The 21,375-nt window shown below is 35.3% G+C and overlaps 5 protein-coding genes across 18 annotated transcripts in view; 2 read left to right on the plus strand and 3 right to left on the minus strand.

Moving 5' to 3' along the window:
• Positions 1–863, plus strand: part of LOC129565284 (multidrug resistance-associated protein 1) — a gene marked incomplete in the record, with an annotated part of 11,388 nt that extends 10,525 nt beyond the window's left edge. For all 3 annotated transcript variants that reach the window (XM_055439979.1, XM_055439980.1, XM_055439982.1), the window contains 2 exon segments: positions 1–33; positions 113–863. In XM_055439979.1, coding sequence (XP_055295954.1) covers positions 1–33; positions 113–304 — 225 coding nt within the window.
• Positions 864–1,067: 204 nt separating this feature from the next.
• On the minus strand, positions 1,068–9,815 carry LOC129565286 (uncharacterized). Of its 11 annotated transcripts, none has more exons than XM_055439994.1 (6): positions 9,125–9,321; positions 7,374–8,283; positions 4,686–5,099; positions 4,090–4,608; positions 2,874–3,033; positions 1,068–1,224 (listed from the first exon to the last, which is right to left on the minus strand). In XM_055439994.1, the coding sequence occupies exons 2-6, from the start codon at positions 7,620–7,622 to the stop codon at positions 1,166–1,168; spliced, it is 1,401 nt and encodes a 466-aa protein (XP_055295969.1). In that variant the 5' UTR covers positions 7,623–8,283; positions 9,125–9,321; the 3' UTR covers positions 1,068–1,165. The 11 variants fall into 11 exon arrangements, with proteins under 11 accessions (XP_055295969.1, XP_055295970.1, XP_055295963.1 ...); XM_055439995.1 differs by having other exon boundaries at positions 8,375–9,321; XM_055439988.1 differs by lacking the exon at positions 1,068–1,224 and adding an exon at positions 1,555–2,513.
• Positions 9,816–9,826: 11 nt separating this feature from the next.
• On the minus strand, positions 9,827–11,561 carry LOC129565289 (pyroglutamyl-peptidase 1). Of its 2 annotated transcripts, XM_055439999.1 has the most exons (5): positions 11,443–11,561; positions 11,298–11,329; positions 10,728–11,004; positions 10,231–10,466; positions 9,827–10,141 (listed from the first exon to the last, which is right to left on the minus strand). In XM_055439999.1, exons 3-5 carry the CDS (start codon positions 10,938–10,940, stop codon positions 9,973–9,975), a joined length of 618 nt encoding a protein of 205 aa, XP_055295974.1. In that variant the 5' UTR covers positions 10,941–11,004; positions 11,298–11,329; positions 11,443–11,561; the 3' UTR covers positions 9,827–9,972. The 2 variants fall into 2 exon arrangements, with proteins under 2 accessions (XP_055295974.1, XP_055295973.1); XM_055439998.1 differs by having other exon boundaries at positions 11,298–11,529.
• A 183-nt stretch (positions 11,562–11,744) lies between these two features.
• Positions 11,745–15,276, minus strand: LOC129565285 (very long-chain specific acyl-CoA dehydrogenase, mitochondrial). The gene is made up of 5 exons (XM_055439983.1): positions 15,142–15,276; positions 13,966–14,173; positions 13,738–13,840; positions 12,504–13,669; positions 11,745–12,354 (listed from the first exon to the last, which is right to left on the minus strand). Exons 1-5 carry the CDS (start codon positions 15,204–15,206, stop codon positions 12,004–12,006), a joined length of 1,893 nt encoding a protein of 630 aa, XP_055295958.1. The 5' UTR covers positions 15,207–15,276; the 3' UTR covers positions 11,745–12,003.
• Positions 14,748–20,662, plus strand: LOC129565288 (leucine carboxyl methyltransferase 1). Its single transcript, XM_055439997.1, has 6 exons — positions 14,748–16,160; positions 16,256–16,342; positions 16,428–18,673; positions 18,822–19,005; positions 19,161–19,512; positions 19,617–20,662. Exons 3-6 carry the CDS (start codon positions 18,452–18,454, stop codon positions 19,813–19,815), a joined length of 957 nt encoding a protein of 318 aa, XP_055295972.1. The 5' UTR covers positions 14,748–16,160; positions 16,256–16,342; positions 16,428–18,451; the 3' UTR covers positions 19,816–20,662.
• Positions 20,663–21,375: the final 713 nt, after the last annotated feature.

A 21,375-nucleotide genomic window follows, 5' to 3' on the forward strand; every position in this document is an offset into this window, starting at 1 on the left:
GCCGTTGATTTGGAAACTGACGATCTCATTCAAGTGAGTATAAATTACTTCGAAATTTTAAAAATACTGTTTCAGACTCAATTTATCAACTCTTCCTGTCTTATGATTCCAGAAAACCATTCGGAGTGAGTTCAATGACTGTACAATTTTAACGATTGCACATCGTCTGAATACAATTATCGATGCCGACAAAATCATTGTGTTGGACAAGGGACGTGTATCTGAATTCGATTCACCTCAGGAATTGCTCGCAAATAAGAAATCAGCATTTTACAGCATGGCCAAGGATGCTGGACTCGTGTAAACCTTGGTCGAAGCTACTCAGCAATTAGCAACAACAAATCCAGTTAGTGAAACAGACACATGCAATTTCAAGAATGTTCATCAAGCAGTTAATCAATTGTACATTACAAATTTAGTTTAAACAATTTAGGTTAAGCATAGTCCAATTAATTGCAATCGAATGTGAAACGAGATATTTATGCGCCTTACTTACTCAAACAAACACAAACATTTAGATCTTTGGATTTTTTCTTCGTTTTTTTTTGTTTGCTAATTGTCTAAATTAACACATTTTTCGGCAAAATATTCCGTACTTAGTTTTTTTTATGAATCTTAAGGAATACGATTTTTTTTGTGTATTTCGAGATGTCTTGTTTGATGTTCACTTATATGCAATCCATCCCCTTGTTACAGACAGACAAACCTCAGAGAAATGTATTTTTATATTATATCAATTTACAGATAGATTCATTCATCACTTTGCAATTATAAATCATGAATTTTGTACTTATACAAGTAGTTAATGAACGAACAAATACTTAATAAATGCGTTATTTGATGTATTAAAAAGAAGAGAAAAACGAATTTTCATTGTTCAATACCCATTCTTTCTTTTTCTTTCAAAAACCATTTTTTCGTGTAAGAAATTTTGTTGATTATTTTCTTTGTTTGCATTAGAAAAATAATTGTTTCCAGAGCTAGAGCAATATTGAAAAATTGATACTTGCCCAGTTGCCTAAATGTATCAACGGAAAATCCAAACATAAGAAGGAAAAAAAAGTCGATTTTCTATTGTTGAATACCCATTTTATTCTAACACTGGTTACTTACAACAATTCCAATCTGGAATTTCTTTTATTTTAATTCGCCTGGAATATCCAATTTAGAAGGGATACTGAGATAGTGGATCGCCAAACGTAGAACAACAGCCACAGAAAACACCTGGAAAAGAACGCAAAACCACACATATCACAGAAAGCCGGACAATTTTCGAACTTATCATCTTCAGAGTGAGTAAAGAAAACTACGATTTTTGATATTAATCCATGCCAAAATGGAAATAAAATTGGAAAAATAAACAACAAGAGCATGGAGACCAAACTCAAAATTGTATTTTTTCATTATAATGAATAGCTAATTTTTATTTTGGAAATATTTTCATTTGACAAAGAAAAATATCAAAAATCGTAATTTTGAGGAAAGAATCGTTTTGGTTATTCAGAGAAGATCCATAGTGTCAGCAGTCAACTAAATTAAATAACACCGTTTGGCTTGATTTCAATCACTTTTATTTACAACAATTTTTATATTCTCAATGTAAACACTCGAAAAATATCAACTATTTATACTTTTTGTCATTCAGTGTATATTCCTTGCTCAAAAGAGTGTGGAGGTTTTCTACATCGACCAATAACGATAAAGAGTTAAGTACTTAGTTTGCTACAACCATTTTTTTTTCTTTTCTCCCCATTCAAATTCTACTTTTTCTCTTTTCAATATTCAAGTTCTATACATATATGTATTTTGTTCGCTTAGTCCAAAGAGACAACATTGTTTGATCTACACATAAACTCATGAGAATTTTTCTTTCGAAATATAGATATTTTGGACGGTAGTTCAGAACTCATACAGATTTGTTTTTCTTCATAAATTTCATAAGTACACTTTAATTATTGACAAGAGACAAAATGATTTTTGAGAAAATCATTTTCCATTACAAAAACATTTGAATATTTTAAAGTTGGAAATTCGCGCGAGAAATGTTAACATGCGATTCAATCGCGTTAATTACATTATTTAAATTGCTTTGGGTAAATATATAGTGGAAAATATTGGAATTTTTCGAACCAATGGTTTAATAATAAGTACCTATCAACCTGAACATTTTTTTATTTTCTTCAACTGAACTTTTCGATTCCTGCTCGTTTGTTCTCAATTTGACACCTTTCTAAATTTTGTTCAATTATTTCGGGACCATTTTAAATTTTGATCATTTTTTTCAAACTGGTTTGTTCAGTTTGATACATTTTCTTCGGTATTTTGTTCAATAGTTTACAAATTTTGCTCAATGTTCATTGTTATTGACAATTTAATCATTTTTTCGTTTGTTTTCTTTCTTTTCAATTTGATTTACATTTCGAAATTGAGCCAAAGAAATTCGTTCACTTTGTTAGCCAAAAGCGGAGGAAATTTTGAATAAAAATTGCTTTCGAAACCATATTTACAAAGACCTAAAAACAAATTTCAAGATGATAAAATTGGTGTTAATTGGTTATTCACATCAAATTAGAATTTTTCTCTTCTGCATACGCATTCAATTGCGTAAAATTAGGCTCAATATCAGTACTAAATAGTTTGTAATTTTAAAAAAGTCTGTTTTATGTTCTAAAAATGGAGATTTTTTTGCCAAAATAATTAGTAAACGGTCTTTGTTTAGAGTAAGTTAAATAACCCGGTTAGTCACTGTGTCGTCACATGTCAATCGAAAAAATTAGCCGATACAAATGCGGCGAGGGAAAAACAATCAGGTGTTCAGTCGTAATACTCGGAAGCCGAACACCAATAACTGATTTTTAAATATTTCAACTTGCCTTGTGGTTTGCATTTCAAATGCTCTTCGATAAATTGGCATGGGCAAATGTATGGTGCACAATGTCGCGCCGGTTCTGTAACACCCGTTTTAATAAAACCGCGCATGGTTTGGTTACCCCAGCGACTGGCGTATCGGAGAAATAGCAGGAGAGCACGTTCCTGCCACGACAAAACGGAACCGAGAAATAAAAGAGACAAAGCAAATCGAAACAAAAACGATAACATAAACAAAATCATAAAAAAGGAAACCAAAAATTAAGTACAAAGTAAAAGTCAAGCCAAATACCAACGTCAATTACGAGAAACTAACGAGAGAAAGAAAAAATAAACGAACACATAGCAACAAAAAATGAACGAGAGCATTAATGACATTCAACATTCACGGTGTTAGTCGGTGTGTATGTGTTAGTTGTAAAATACAGTTGATTAGTTTGAAGGTTGGTTGTTTGGGTTATTTTTTCGGAAGCTCAATGTAAAAGCCGATAGCATTTTTCATTCGATTTTCGAATGGCTGTCATTTCAAGTTCAAGGAATGGTTCAATTTTCGATTCATTTTCAATGTATGGATCAATTTTGCAAAAAGTAACATTTTTCTTTGGATCTAAACTCGGCGTCTTTTAGGTAAATAAAAACATTGTGCTGATATGTTTGTGTTTCTCTGTTCTGTTTTAACATAACGAAATGCCGTGCGAGTTTAACCAGTCGTTGCATTTCGGGCAACAGGCACGTTCATCTTTCCGCGGTTTATTCAATATCATTTCTTCGGCGTATTGGCATGGGCATAGTGATGATTGCAAATGGCGTGGCATCTCATGCATTCCATTCTCCTCGAAAATCCAATCCAATCTTCTTCTTAGGTAATCTTTACCCCACCGTCCCAGATACCGAAGATAGAGTAATTCACCCACCGCCTATTTCACGGAGGAAAAACAAAAAATATTTGCCACGTTTTTTCTTTTCTCTTTTCCAAAGATATGCATGAAGCAACTTAAAGCGAAATTCTGGATGATATTTTCTTGTGATAAATGAATTTTGAAATGAAAGCACAGCAAGAGATGTAATGAATTTTGAAACAATGAAATGATGATTAGTTAATCGAACTATCGAAAAAAATGCCGTGCAAAATGGGATTAAAAGGATTCGTTTGGACAAAGCACAAGGATGAAATTGTATGAATATTAAATGCTCAATGCAAATGCTCAATGTGACACATACCTTTCGTTTCGAGACTCGAGTCGTGTTACTGCCTTGGATGATAATATCATTAACGTCAACATCAAGGCGTGATTCCCATCCTGCTTCAATTGTGTTCCCATTCTGTTCGCATCGTTCAATGAAATCGTTCAAATAATTGACGCATTGCTCGGGATCATAGTACATGAAGCATAAATTCACTTTATGGCATGATATTCGACCGCGATCGTCCAGCGCCAAAATGATTTTGTGTTTGATCAGCTGCTTGTTCACTGATGCAAGGCATCTTTCCAAACCACGGGCCAACCTTAGTTTCAACCACATGCACATGAAAATTGCTGCCGCATTCAAGAACAACCAACCAACACCCAAACTGAACAGTGGAATCCCTTTCAATCCGGAGAACAGCAAGCCAAGCAACACCAAGAAAGCAAACAAAACCCAACACAACAGAACGCGCTTGTAGCATACATTGTATAGAGTGAATCGGAAATCATTGACCAATGTCTCCATGGCATGAACATACTCCTCGACGGTAAGCTGTTGAAAAATGGAAATTTTGTTTAAAATCTCTTTTTAAAACAGAAAAGAAATGCTGTTTTTGGAAATATTTCTACCGTCAATCCTTGTGCCATAAGCTCTTCGGGAACTAATTCTGGGCGAAATAAAGCTGGCGTGATCCATGGCCATCTTGTGTTGATTGGAAGCAATGTAACAATAACATCACCGTTGGCAAATCCCTCACGTACCCGACCCGATGACAATTCAATTGTTCGCAGGCCTTGCTCATTTGGCGTTGGTGTCGGCGTTGAAAATGACGTGGTCACCGATTTATTGAGATTATTCTTCGTTTCGATTTCAATTACCGCTGGACTAGACGTGGCTAATGGCTTCTGTGCTACTTGTGATGACGGTAGATTTTTGATATTTATATGAACACTTTCGGTGGTTAAAACCGGCGGCGGTTGCGATGCACTCGTCGACGATGCTGCCTGTGCTGGACTTTGCTTGTATTTGTTCGGAGATTCATGCTATTAATAGACCAATTTAGTGGGAAAGAGAAAAGAAAAAAAATGATTAGAGTTGGAAACAATTTATGCGAACTTTTTTTCTTCTAATTTTACAAAATTGTAACTTTTTCAAATGTAAATCATGAATTGAAATTCAATTACAATGCCATTATCTCATCCAAATGTACCATAATCATTGAAATCATTGTATGATTATAATCGTGGAATTACTTCCGGCCGTGAGTACCAACGTGATTTTATTGTACAAGTCTCGATTCCATCGCAAACAAATACATTCAGGGTTCATAAATAGATTTCAAAAGCCCGTTATTGTTACCGGGTAATGTCATGGAGCGAACCAAATTGGTGAAACTCGTTCGGTTCTCTCTCTTTTTACACTATTTCTACGTTGTTTTTCTCATTTATTGGAATTGAATAGAACCAACATGTGACATATAGTGATTCATACAAATGATCACATCGATCTTAATCATTTCAGAATACTCAAGACAGCACCCGTTTACAATCACGTGAATTAATATTAGCCATATTCCATAGGCTACCATTTTTTGCATTTGATGACAACAAATTGAATGCGTCAACGGAAAATGCATGTCAACTGCACTTGACATTAGTTTTTCCTAAAAGAGCAATTCAGCTGATTGGGTGTCGGAAAGCAAGAGTTGTGATTTGATGCCAACATAATGGGAACATTTAAAATTGAAATTAAAGTGTAGAAAGCGCATTTTAAATGGGAACGGAGCTTTATTCTTTCCTTTGAAATGGAAAAAATGTTCTAATTTTACCAGTTTCTAATCGGGAAAATATAAGAATTAACTTCGTTTCCTCCTTTTCTTGAGTATACTTTCCACAGAAATATAATCAAAATTTTGGTGAATGTATCAATCATCAGAATGTCATTCTAAATTACGGGTAAAACAATAGCTTTGAAATTAGAGATGAAACTATGTTCGAATAAATATTTCAAATTCATCAAAAATTGATTTGTGTCTGCTTTGTTGACCGTTTGATTTATCATCCGGTCATTGTTTTATTGAAACCATTACGGCTGAATACTAAGAACGTATTTATGTTCTTTTAATGCCGTAAAATCTGTTTGTGTCATTTCGAAGTAATTGAAATATATTTCAAAACGAATGAATGGTTAATGACTTTCACCGCTGACACGTATCCCATATGCATGGACAAATAGTCGCTATTGCTTTTACCTATATAGCTATGTCATAAATTACAGTGCACGTGAGTAATAGGTGCTTATACATTTCCACATTTTCACCTAACTGTGTTATCGTTGGGCGTAATGTCGCTGATGAAATGAAGCGAAATAACGAAAACGAAACTCAATTCATATCACCATCGTAACACATTTTTCCAGTTGTTTTGCGCGCAATTTACCACAACAAATCAAGCCGTTCGAAAGCAGGTGACAGAAGCATGGTGGAGAATGGATGTTTTTCCCGTTTCTTTCCATATATATGTATATACGCTTGATTTGACATTTTTATTCAATTTGGATTGAAGACCAATGATGAATATTTGACTAACGTTTCGAGGCGATGTGTATTGATGAGCAAACGAGAACATGTCCAAATTGATTTCACCAGAGGCTATTGGCACACAAAAAGAGAGTGTCGCAATCAAGGCCACATACACAGACATACACGCACACACATTTGCATTCATCGTCATTATGGCAATTGAATTAATGTGTTTTCCATGGCAAGGGCTTGTTAGTTTTACATACATAATATGTAACATATCAGCCCTTGTTACTCCATAATGAGCTGCCCATCCAGTATAATAAGCAGTTTAATTGGCAAACCAAAACAACAAGTGATGAGTAAAGGTATTTGAATTTAATGGGAAAATTTTCTTTCGAAACATATCGGCGATTTAGTTTCAAGAGATAGAAAAAACCCAACTATTTTCTTATCGATTGATCGATCAAAATCGAAATGAATAATCCACCTATTTTCGTGGGCCTATTGTCGTTAAAATAAATATTCTCAAGAGAGAGATGGAGAGACGCGTAAATAAATTAGGTATCCTACTTGTGGTGTTTACACAGTACATATGTTCCCATCGAAACCATACGAATAATCAGAATGAACAGAAGAGGCAAAAAATGGTGTGTTTGTGTGTTTGCTGAGCCATTTACAGCGAATTAAAGCGAATGCGATAAGCAAGGAGAACAAGTGTTGATTCAAATGATCTTGGACGCAGATATAATTAATGGGTCTAATAATAATGAGACTTTTTTTTGTCTCGGTATACCTTATCACTGCTGTCATCTTCGTTCTCGAATTGCACCCAATTGCTAGGTGTACTTGGTTTCGGTGTTGATGATTCAACGGCCGATTGTTTACTCGTCTCCTCTGGATTCGTCAAACTATCGCCATTCACTGGTGCTGTATCACCATTGCTTGGATCGTGATTGATGCTTTTCATCGATTGTGCCGTCGTCGCATTTTCCATCGATAACTCTTTGTTTTGCACTAAATCCGTTTCGTCTTTGCCACTCATTTTATTGATTACTTGCCACTTTTTAATGATTATGCTTTTTTCCAACACACACACACACTTATTATAAAACTGTTTAACTTTAATGCTGCTGATTAAACCGTATTTTCACTTCAATCACTTTTTCTTGCTCTTGATTTACGTTAGATGAATCACTACATCTAGCTGGAAACATTCCACAGATCGATAATAATAAATATATATGCCACAAATATTGGCCGATTAACACAATTCAAAACGATACACAAAGCACAAATACAGATTTATTTATCACAAATGTTTTGCGTGTGCTCGAACCTATTGCTAATTTCCAAGTAAATGTCGTTTTTTTTCTGTTGTTGTTGCTGTCTTCGATGGATAATTCACAATGTTTTGCTATTTCGCAAAAAAAAAAATCAATTTCGCTGTCGTTGGAAATTTTGTTGTTGATTGAGTCTGACGGTGGAGAAAAAAAAACGAACACTCACACACGCTTACGCCATGAATGTATACATAGCCTATAGGCTAGTTTAAATAATAATATTAAAAGTTATTCATGCCGAAAAAACACAGAATGCGGCACACTGACGAGACGAAGCTGTAGCGATGAACAGACGAAGAAATAAAACAGGTATCCACTTGCGTTACCTGAACACGAATGCTAGCACACCAACCGCAAAGTGACCTGTAAACATACAACGATAAAGAAATTTTTAGTTTCTGTATTGGGCTTTAAATGTGTTACTGTTTCTCTTTCTTTCTCTCTCTATGCGTACTTTTCTGCTTCTCTTCGCTGTGTGTATTCATCATTTACAACAAACAATCGAACCAACGTTATTATAGTCATTTCGCGTGTTTATACATGGCAAGCAACGGCGGTGGCACACACAACAACAACAACAAACTTGAATATATATTCTCTCTGTTTCGTTCATTTCATTAAAAGCTATTGAGCGTAAAGCCAACGCTGATGTTTTTTTATTCGACTGGAACACACACTGGAAACGAACGAACGTACGTACGAAAAAAAAAATTGGGGCGACCGAGAATGTGCGAGTAAATGAGAGAGCGCCGACGGCACAATGAGCACCGTGAAATTCCGCGCAAAAGAGACAGAGAATCAATGAAAAGATGTTGAATTATGAAATGTTTAAAATTCAACGTGGAAACAAAAAAGTATTAGCACTGACTGCAGCCGACTACGTCCAATGAATATGTCTCATTTTAATTACAAACTCACAACAATCCCGATGATTGTTTCAACAGCAATCGTTCGTTACTCGGAAAGTTTTTTTGTTGTTGTTCTGAGCCGTTGAAAACATTGCCGCGTTGTGGCGAAGCGTTAAAATGTAACGACAATTTGTTTCTCTCCCTTTTCAGAATCTCACACAATCAGCGTAACTAATGATATAGCTGGAATTGAATCGAATGAAGTAACATTTGATCGATTCAGTTTTATCGCTATTGCACTCATTCAAAATTTTTCGTTGTTGCTGTTGTTGTCGTTGACTCGTTTGTACACTCACCAAAAGATATTAACACATTCTGTGCGTCTTATCGAATAAATCAAACAAAAGATTTATGAAATAACCGAGTTTGCTTCTTTTTGTCGGTTCAATATCTTCTATGTATGTGTGAATAATGTTGACACGCAAAGGCACACCCAACTTAATTGAAACCTCAATGAGAACTGTTTCTCATTGAGATTCTCTCGGGAGTTTACGTGCTTATGCCATCGCGCACCGATCAAGTTTTATTTTGGCTTATTACGTTTTGTCATTTCATTCTTTTGTGCTCATCGCTTGCTCTCTCTGCTAGCGCATTCTTTCTCATTCTATCTCACGTTGTAAAGAAAAAACCTCCGCCGAACAGCCACATACTTACCAATTGTGTGTGCGTATGTAACTTTCCTGTTCTTGCATCAACTGCTGCTGCTGCTGTTGCCGTTTACTGCTCATTCTTCTCTCTCTCTCTCTATCTCACTCTCTCTCTCTCACTCTCTCTCTCTCTCTCTCTCTCTCTCTCTCTCTCTTTACATCATTCCGACTCTTTTGATGTTCACACCACTTAATATGCATTCTCATTCGGAAACCTGTAAATTCTTGCTCATTCTCAACGATGTTGTTTATTGCTCTCTTCCTCATTCGCCGCCAATTTTCCACACCATGACTAATTTCAAATTCACGGAATGATACCCACAGAGCATTTTACTCTTTTCAAACATTTGATTTTGTTTACTTCGAATTCGATTTACTTTAAGATAATTTTTTCGGCTTCTTTTTTTATACACAAATTCATCTAAAATATTATGGCGATTTTAATAACAATTTTTTTTCTTGCGAAAAACTTTAACAATTTAGGAACAAGTGAACTTTCATTTGGCATTTGCATCTAGCTGCTTAACACAATTCTGAATGATCGTTAAAATTGCATGGCTCATCTGTGGTACGTCCAAATTTTCTCTCGGTGCCGGCACATGGATAAATAGGCTTCGCGTTCGATCCATATCCAATGATTTCAGATAAATATAACCGCATAAATAGCTGCAATAAATACAAAAATGACATTAGCTTGTTTTATTTGCGTTGCATTTTTAAATGCAGGGCGATAAAATGACGTTCGGATGACTCACTTGCCCGGATGATTCGAACATTTAATCGGTGCGATTGTTTCGGCTTCGTTGAGAATATGATGCAAATCCAATGACGTACACAATTTTTCACACTCGACTCCGCCGTTTGGTAGCATCACACTACAACTGACGGGCATTTTATTGGTGTAATCAGCCTCATTAAAGTTTCCGTTGAATGCATTCTTTTCGATACACATTTTATCCGCTTTCGCATGGGCACCGCAGTGTATGACAAGCTGAAAGAAACAACAAACTTTGAAATCTTGTGTTAAGTCATTTTTGACTAGGCGGAATCACAATTCATGACATAGAAAAAAATGTGTCTGGAGAAATACGATTCAATATGCTTTCTATTCCATTTCGAATGATTCTTCGATTCGGTTTGAATCTTTTTGGTTCTAATCTGATTAAAAATAAAATTGATTTCCAAAATCAGATTCTAAATCAAGTTGTTCTTGCCAATAGAAAGTTGCGAATCACTTTAATTTGTGACTTACTTTGGGTTTGCTGGCCCAAATCTCTTTGATTTTCTGATCGACTGCCGTATAGGTGACGGGAATTTCGTGTTTCACAATTGGAATTTGTTGACCATTATGGACGATGTGATCGGGTAACAATGAAACCGCCTCCCAACTTGGATTTGATTTTGTGAAGCTACGAAATGGACCAAAGCCCGTTACATGAATTACATTCTCCGGTCGTGTACCCATTACGAGGAGATTTCCTATCGGATGGTGAACGTCGATCCAATTAATGGAGAACGAATGGCACGACCTATGAGTAAAATAACAAAAAACTATAAATTTCATTTCACAATGTACTCATCACAATGACTAGCACAATTGGCTATAAAACAATTGGTGAGTTGTCTGTAAACCAAGCAAATTGTATCATACAAATGCACTAAAAGAAGCAAATTTTGACAGCATAAAGACATTAAACTTTATGAAAATAGAAAAAGAAAAATTAAATCATTTATCGAATCACCACAGAATTGTCAAAATAAATACCTAAAACGCAGTAAAACACCTAATTTTTAATGTGATATTTCTAAATAATCCATTTACCTTAATCAGCTGTTCGTCACCGACACCAAATGCTAAATCAAATAAATAAAACTTCAAAATTCGATTGACAACTCATTTGTGGAATTTTTTTTTTTGGTAACTTTGTTAAATGCACGACAATCTTAAATAAAAATCATTTACTCACTTGAAAAATACAGTGATAATTTTGTTATCTGATATAAGATTGAGTGTAATAAACTGTGCTGTTTGATTCGTGTTGACGGTACGTACAACAGCAAAGTCACTTTGACATTTGAAAACGTTGTCATGGCATTAAACTCACATTAAGATCCATTCACATGCAAGTTTGAAACATTATTTGGCTTCACATACAAATATTAAGGTCGGTTACAAAATGCATGTTAATGACGTGATTTATTGTTGTTTACCAAGGCAAACGATATCGGGTGTCTCGTTACAACGATACAAAGAATAAAACATGTGTAATTTATCTTTACTCAAAATATACAATTTATTTAATATACAAGTGGTTTCTGGCATTTGAAAGACAATCTTATTAAATATATCCAAAAAAACGCACACACACAGAGAAAAGGGCATCAATGGATCAAAGAATGAACCGAACCGGATATGTGATCCATTTGTATTTATAATACTTAACTTATCCCGAAGGATATTAGAACAAAAGAAGAAATATTCTCGTCAGAAGAAGAACCATCAATCTTAAATAAATTAACTTATTCGCTTAAACGTTGAGCGGATTTGAATTGGCAACGCCTTGAGCGGCGCAAATATTCTTTGAAATTTGTGTGTATTTTGGATAAATTGTCGTGTAGCGTGTGTCATGAATCTTCTTGTTATTGCTTATGAATCGTTCAGCAGCTTCTGTGCACCATGCTTTGGTTAGGAGTTTCTCGTGTTCAACTGATTCCAAGCCTTGTTCAATTGATCGTGAGCATCGTGACAACACACATGCTGAGGCGTAGATGTCGATGGCTTGGTCAGCCAAGCACTTTAGGAGGAATTGTTGATCGATTATGTTTTTACCGTATTTGACGAGCAAACTCTCGACAGTTTGACCAAAGGCGTCGATTGACTGTATGAAGAGATGGAAAAAAAGAAGAGAAAAAATGTTTATAAATGCAAATTCAGAATTATAATCAATGAATGAGTAATAATTATTCATTGAAATGCCAAAGAAAAAAGAAGATTATTTTGTGGAATGAAAAAACTTGCGATACCAACCTGACCAATCAATTTAGCCGAATCAGCGAGGCTTGAGTCAACAGAGCCAGTGAAATCAACTCCACCAATGCCAGCCTTGCGATACGCTCTCTTCGAAACTTCTTTGAACAACAATCCAAGGTTGTTTGCTGGGTTCTTCAATGCTCGTTGCAATTCCTTCAAATGAGCACCAGCGAATTGAATGCCAGATAAAGCCACAAACAATCGGAGAATGTCATTGGAACCTTCGAAGATACGGAAAATACGCAAATCACGAAGCACTTTTTCCAGTCCGGTTTGTTTCATGTATCCCATTCCACCGAGAATCTGAATGGCTTCATCACAAACAAACCATGCCGACTCCGAAGCAAACACCTTTGAAATGGCTGCTTCCAAATGGTAATCTTTGCTTCCTGCGTCCATGTTGCTCGAGATCATGAATGCCATTGACTCGGTGGCATATTGATGAAGAGCCATGCGGGCTAATTTCTCTTGAATAGCACCGTACTCTTCAATCTTCTTGCCGAATTGTACACGGTTTGATGCATGTTCAGCGGCTTTTTTGATGCAAGCAGCCATTGTACCTGACAATGATGCAGCCATACCGAAACGGCCGTTGTTCAAAATGTTCATGGCAACTTTGAATCCATTTCCAACACCGCCCAATACATTCTCAACTGGGATTTTGGTATCTTCGAAGTAAACTTCAGCAGTGTTTGAGCACTTGATGCCCATTTTCTTCTCTGGTGGACCATTGGTAACACCTCCAAATCCACGTTCAACAACGAAAGCAGTGATTTTGTCTTTTTTTTCTCCGGTATTCGGATCGGTTACCTCGGTTTTAGCGAATACTGTCATAATGTTGGCCCATCCACCGTTTGAGATCCAAATCTTTGATCCATTCAAAATATAATGCTTGCCATCTGGCGACAACACTGCACGTGAACGAATCGATGCAGCATCTGATCCTGATGCCGGTTCAGTCAATGCAAACGCAGCGCCCACTTTGCCAGTTGATAATTGTGGCAAGTATTTTTTCTTTTGCTCGTCGGTGCCGTACAACAAAATACCCTTGAAACCGATACTTTGATGAGCACCAATAGTGATACCCACGCCCAAATCATTTGCACCGACAATTTGACACAGACGACCGTATTGTGTGTTATTGGCTCCCATTCCGCCAAGTTCTATTTCGGAAGAAAAATCAACAATCGATGGGTTTATATTTTCTATTGGTTATAAAATGATAACTCACCAGTCGGTACTTGAATGGCAAATGCACCGAGCTCCCACAATGCGTCCATAGTATTTTGATCGATGTTTGCTGCATCATCATTCTTTAATGGGTCATTTACATCCTAGAAATTTGAACATTGAAGCACGTGATTAGATTATTTTGTTGTGAAATAAAAGTTGTTTGAAAAAAACAACGAAAAACCAAATAATTTTGATTTTCTTATCAGTTCAAGTGGCTTCAACTTACCACAAAAAATCGTGTTACGGGATCAATGACCATGCTTAGCGTCTCTCTTTCCTCTTCGGTTAAGTTATATGGATATGGAAAAACTTGAGAAGACTCAACTTTGCCACGGAAGAAATTGGCAACAAACGATTTATTTGGCGCAATGGCCTTATCCGCTTTCGGCTTTTTCGGTGGTGCTTCATTTAGCTTAGCAGCCGTGGCCAGGCATCTGTTTGGATAGAGAAGAAAAAAACAAAAGAAAGGAAGAAAGAAAGAAAGTGCGTCATGAATTTTTGTTAAAAAAAAGTTTTCAATAAAAAAATTCCTCAATGAAAAAAAAATCATTATCAAAGTTCAAACCATTTCTCATTTCGCGCGTATCACGAGATTTTTTTTGTGTGTATTTTTTCTTCTACTGCTTACATAAGTAAAAAAAAGTGTTTTATTTTGACGAATGAGTGGAAATAATAAAATCGCGAATTTTTGACACAATTTCATGCGATAATCTATGAATAAGTCGCGACGAGAAAGCAAAATTGTTGTTGTTAGAAATGTGTTTTGCTTTGACGGCAACGATGAATATGCCTACGTTTTTGTTTTTCACGATCACAAAGTCATTTGTCGGGGAGTCAAACTCTATCTAAATACACTTAGCGTGTGCATGTGTTAGTCGACTACGGAACACAACAATCAATAAACATAAACAACACATAGCGGTGCTCCGCATATCATTTGAACAGGTTTCAATAATGAAAACACAGACACGAATTCAACCTATATAGATATTTCGTATAACGTCATGTGTGTCGGTGTTAACGAAAACAGTTCCAAAGTTCTTTTCTTTTCTCTCTCCATTAGGAAAGTCTGATTGACTAAAAACGGGTGACTTGAATTTGCAAATACAATGTCCGACACAATGACAACTGCAGTGAATTACAATAACTCCTTATGTTGAAATAATTAAGTTTTTTTTTAAAATCTAATCGAAAGTCCAAAGTACAAAACGTCGTGTGAAACCTTCAATAAGACGGAATTTTGACCTGAATATTTTTCATATCGTCTCTGATTTTGATTATGCTCTTTTAAAACTCATTTTCGTTCGTCTGGCTTTGAACATTCGATTATCATCTTGCGAATTAAACACGGAAATGAACGGTAACGAATTGAACTTTCGACAAAAAAAAATATTCTGCTTACCTTGAAGCATTGATAGCCACTAGGCTATTTTGGTTTCGTACAATTTGACTGGTTAAACGCAACATTTTTTGTTTTATAGAAATTCGATAGAATTCAACGTGAAAATTACAATAAATATATGAAAGACACTTGACTTGTACTAAATGATCGTTGTGTAAATGGTAATGTGATTTAGAAAATTACTCTCGTTCGGAATTCGCGATTGGTTTTGGTTAAAATGAAAGTTAAACTGATGAGAAAGACTGTAGAAATCGAACTGAATCGACGGAACAAAATTTTACAAGATGAAGAAATACACAATTTACTTCAAATAGTTCTATCGCTCGCCACCAGTGGCATGACCATACATCAACAATCAGATGTTTGTTTTACGCGCCAAGTGACAATTTATTTTTGGCTTTACCTTCTGAGATTAGGAATGAAGAGATAAAATTGTTGATTTAGATGATAAATTTGTGGTTTTGTTTGCGTTCTCTTGATAGTCGATTTTCATTACATACATTTTCATTGACATAATTTTTTGATACATTAGAAATACCTATTTCAAACGCAGAAGAATGTCACGTTTTGATCTGACATAATTAGACGAATTCATTCTCTCTGAAGAGTGATAAAATTGTGATAAAATTGAAAATCACAATCAAAATTTATAATTTATTGTGCACATGTCCTTACAAGACAATATTCCAACAAATTGATGGTATCAATTTTAACTTATTTTCCCTTGAAATTTTCATACAAAACATTAAAATTTAAATTTTTCTGCATATTTTAATGTGTCATTGATTTCTCTCCTAGTTTCTTTCTTAAATATTAAGTGGATTAGGATTGGCCACACCTTGAGCGGTGCAATTTTTTTTTTAAATTGATTCTATGTCATAAGGAATCCACGTATGGACCAAAGGGATGGCAATTCATGTTGTAAATTACATCAATATTGATTTACAATAAAGAATCGTTTTAAATGGCTCAACAATCATTTCTAGCGTTTGACTTTGATCAGAAGTCAAATTGTTTGGGTATGGAAAGATTTGCGACGATTAGAATTTTCCACTGAAGAGTTTTACAACAAATGACTGATTAACGACGGCATTTTGTGGTTTTTTTTTCGCAGGAGCTGGTTTCGATTGTACTTCATTCATCAATTTGCTAGATGTGCTCAAATATCTGGAAAAAAAATTCGGATTTTTTTTTTAAATAGGTAAAGTATTTGTTACTTCCATAAAATTATATGAAAAAAACATATTTCTACATTCTATTAAAGCGAAAAATATTCTTCCCCACAGGAAAATACGAATTAAAAAAAAAAGAAAAATACTTCTATCGAAATGTAACGAAATTCGAATGTCATTGCTCGAAGATAACAATACTAAAGATTTTGCACACATGTTATTTGGAGGATCGTCATATAACGACGAATGAAAACGTTCTATTTTCGTACAATGAATACGTCAGACGTTTCGTTGTACTTTTTACTCATTTGTGAGGGTGTCGTTGGTTGCGTTGAATCAAACACATAACATACTCAGTTTCACACCGCTTCTTCTGACCGGTTTCAACACACATGTGATATCATATACGTATTCTGCAACGTCACGGTAAAAATACAAACCCTTAAACAACATCGGTTGCGAAGGTCAATTTTTAAAATGGGATCAACAGTTGAATTTTTCGATGGACAATCGCGACTTTTAAGCACATTTTTTGCAATGCTTTTTGCTCAAGCACAAAATGCTTCTTGCGATAATCACAATGACCCATTTTTCAAAGGAAAGTTGGAAAAATCTCTCTTCTCATTGGAAAAACATCTTAAAGTTGTTGACTGAAACAAACAATAGTCGCGAAACGAATTTTCATATCAACATACATCGGAAAATGAGCCATGGTGTAGTTTAAAAAATTCATCACCGCATCGATTTATCAATTGTTTGATTAGAAAAATTTTTTTTTTATAGTCGACAATTTCACGAATATTTACTAGCCATGGTTACATTCATTTCTGGTTGGGTTTCGTACAATATGCGGTGTTAAGCGCAACATTGTATTTTAGTCGGTACTTCGAACAAGGACGAAATATTGAACAGAAAACAATTTATTACACGAAATACTTAAATTTTCTAAATTTCATGTATGACATATTCGCTCATTTTGTTTCAATTTCAACTAGACTTATTATAAAGCGCTGTAGATTTCAAAGTAGCTCAGTAAACACAACATGTACTGGGTCTTATAAACCGAAGATAAATTGGCGTCAATGAGTGCAAAACAAATCACACATACAATCAAGAAATGGCAAATCAAAATATACCATTATCGTTATCAGAAAAAGGTAAAATAAACGAATAATTTTTAACCAAGTATCAAATTTGTCGTTAAATGTTACGATTTCTTATTAAAAAATTGGTCAACATTTATCCACATATTTTTTTCAAATAAGAAATTTTTTTTTCAATTTAATAACCAAAATTGCTTGCATTTTTCATGTGCAGCTGTTTCAAATGTATATTTTTTGTTCAATTTCCCGCCGATAGAGGCGTTGTTGGTCAATTACGTATTTCTAGCCAGTCAATGAATTTCGTTGAATCATTTTTTGAACAAAACTTTAGCAAATAAATTTAAACAAAAAATGATGCAAAGAACAATTTTTCATCTCATTATTACCTACCGCAATTATTCCCTCCCACATCCATTGCACAAAAAAAACTGAAAACTGAAACAAACCGTCTGGCAAATGTTTTCGACTTGCTGTCAGAATGGTTCAGAACGAAAGCAGAAAAAATGAGAAACGAACTGTCAAAATCATAGGCATTTCACGAGTGAAATGCAAAGAAAGAGAGCAAGTGAGATAAAGATAAAAATCAGCAACTGGGAAAGTTCATGGCTATCGCGGTAAACGCCAAGGGACTAGCAGAGTACGCCTATACATTGATACATATAAAATTTTTTTTGTCGGGCTATATCGTTCCATCTCTTTCACGAGGAATTGCTTCATAAACAGATTTTCCCACATTGTTTTTCGCATCCTTCGTTTGGTCGCTCACACACAGAGAGACAGAAGAAAATTCTTTTTGCTGTGTTTGGACTGAAAAGTGAGCACATCGAGTGAAAAAAAAACCAATTGACTTGCAAACTTTGACACGGCGAGGTTCGAATAAGAAAATAGTGCCAGTTCAAATGTGTGAATATTCGATAAATTTTGGTTTTAAACAATCGTAGATAAGCTCCCTCAAAGACAAAGTCGAATATTTATTTATTTTTGTGGCAGATAAAAAAAGCGTGAAAACAAATCGATATATTTATTTTCGAGACAATGATGGATCGAACAAGGTTTAATCCATCGGGTGATGATGGTGTGATGTCAACTAATGATGATGCCAGCGGATGTAAACGGCATGCAGTGCGTGTGGGCTATTGGAAAGACGATTACATTGGATCATTTGTAAGTAATACAGATAGAAAAGCGCCTGAAATCAACCGCGGTTATTATGCTCGCGTCAAGGGCATCGAAATCTGCATCGACAAGTTCTTAGAGGTATGTGTGCATTTCGAATGGTTGTTTGTTATTTGTCATCAATTGCACAACAACCTTGATGTTGAACTTACAAACTTATTTGGTGTTGTTTCGATATTTTAACACTCTTCCTCTTCTTTCTCCCATTTTTTTCTTGGTTTGGATATAGAAAACTGGAGACAAGTGCCAAATAATAAATTTAGGCTGCGGTTTTGATACACTGTATTGGCGTCTTCGCGATGCTGGTCACATGATAACTAACTTTATCGAGTTAGATTTTCCAATGGTGACGTCAAGAAAGTGTATGGCAATCAAACGGCACAAGAACCTTCTATCGAAAATACACTGTGAAGGTGAGCAAATCGAATCAAAGACATTACCACGTGAAGATTGTTCCTTTATTTCCTTTGTTGAACAAACACTTAACGTTCATTTCTTCTTTTTTTTTGTTCTTCTTCATTTCTTTCATCATCGTCGCCTTCGGGTTTTTGTTTGATGTTGACTTTAGACGGTGAAGTACGTTTCAATCCAACGGACATGCATGCAGCCAATTATCATGTGATGGGTGTTGATTTGCGACACATCGACGAAATCGAAAATAAACTGAAACAAGCCGAAGTGGACTTTATGCTGCCAACCTTGTTCTTGGCCGAATGTGTCTTGGTGTATATTGAAAGTGAACACTGTTCGAATCTACTAAAATGGTTGTCTAGTCATTTTTCGTCATCGGTCATTGTTAACTACGAACAGGTCAATATGAACGATCGCTTTGGCGAAGTTATGCTCTCCAATCTACGTTCACGTAATTGTGATTTGGCGGGTATAACCGCATGCCAAACACTCGATACGCAAGTCGATCGGTAAGTCATTAATTTTCACCATTTTCCACTATCCCTACCCGCTTCAACAATTAAGCTTTTGTGAGTTTTTTTTTTCGGTTGATTTTTTTCCTTCGTTTCAATAGATTTCTAAATTGCGGTTGGCATGGTGCCAAAGCATGGGATATGGTGCAAGTGTATCAAAGTTTACCATCGAATGAAATACAACGCATAGAAAAGCTCGAGCTACTCGATGAGGCAGAGCTGTTGACACAGCTATTTCAGCACTATTGCATATCGATTGCCTGGACCGGAGATCTATTCGAGGACATAGAAATTACCTAATCGCCGTGCCGTGCCCGTCGCTCGCTCGCCGTGCCCGTGCACTATTTGAAAGCCGAGCACCAAAATACAGACAACCGAGACGAAGAACAACAACAGCATTGATGAGCAAAAAAAAAAACAACAACTCCCTTTCGATTACTTTCTAAATGCACTGTTATTTTCATGTAATACGTAATTTTTGCTGAATTACCATCAATCATAACAAATTTCAAACAACGTGGAATGACGGCAACAACAACAACAACCACTACAAGGCGACAAGACACATATGATTAACGTTAAAAAAAGCAAGTCTTATGATTTCGTTCTTCAATTAATCAAGACTCTTTTCATTGTGATTTCTGTTTACTCTATAATATAATGTATTATTATGCGCTGAAGAAGAGAAAAGGGAAAAAGGAAGAGAACGGGTTAAATCGGTTGACATCGGTTCATATTTGGGACAATCAAAAACACATTTTATGCAAATGGTGTGAAACACGGTTCGACTGAGTGTGGCAATTTGAAGAAAGTATGGAGAAAATTTTTAGACAAAAAAAACATTTCTTAATTGTGTTTACATCTTTCTTTCTCTATCATTCGTTCTATCATCTGAATGTCTGAATCATTAACAAACAAAACAACAAAAGCATTGTACTGTAATTCGATGTCACAATTTCAAAATGGTGTGTGTAAAATAAAGCAAAAAAAAAACAAAATGTGTGCATGTGAGATTTCAAATTGAATCAGAAAACCAATTTAATGTAAAAAAAAAAAAACAGAAAAACCAATTTCTAAGGATGATGTAAAAAAAATATGAACGTAAAACTCTAAATAAAGAAATGAAAATTATATTGTATTAATTGTAGACCGACTCTTTCAATTTTCCATTCGTTAAACATTTGCAAAGAACTTTCCAGTTGAGAGATTTCTTTTTGCGTGTACTTCGAAAGATGTATTCCGCTGAAATTGGCTCTTTCTCTCTGTGTGTGCTTGTGTTTACAACAACGTTTACAGTAACACACACATAAGGTCAATTGAATTAATCAAGATTTCAATGTCAACGAGACCATGAACTCAAGGATATATGCCGTTTACATTCGCTTTCACTGTTATATATGGAAATTCGAATTTTGCCCACTAAGTACCATGCTGAATATGCATGCCGGTCACTCTGCAAACGAATTGAAAATGAAATGAGATGGAAATGCGTGGAAAACGATGGTTGTACGCGTTGCATGCAGACCACTCTCTTTTTTCCATTACTTACTTATGCACACGTATGCATTCACTGTGAGTCTCGCCACTCTTATATTCTTTGCCTTAATTTTCGTATGCACAGAGATGGAATGAAGTTGTTAGTTTATAAATGTACTACACAATTCTAGAGCACGAGTCAACATTTGTTACCTAAAAATTCAACATTCAACTACTAAATAATTCATTTCATTATCTAAAAAAAGGTTTTCCACTTTGGAACATTATTTCTTTTTTCATATTTTATTCAAACATGAATACAGACGTATGGATTTTGCGTGCAGTAGAGCACCGCCCCCTATTGGAGCTTATTTCAAGCCGGAA

The sequence above is a fragment of the Sitodiplosis mosellana genome, unplaced genomic scaffold, assembly GCF_009176505.1.
Source record: "Sitodiplosis mosellana isolate CC-2019 unplaced genomic scaffold, AAFC_SMos_1.0 Smas_scaffold_2, whole genome shotgun sequence".
NCBI classification, from domain to species: Eukaryota; Metazoa; Arthropoda; class Insecta; order Diptera; family Cecidomyiidae; genus Sitodiplosis; species Sitodiplosis mosellana.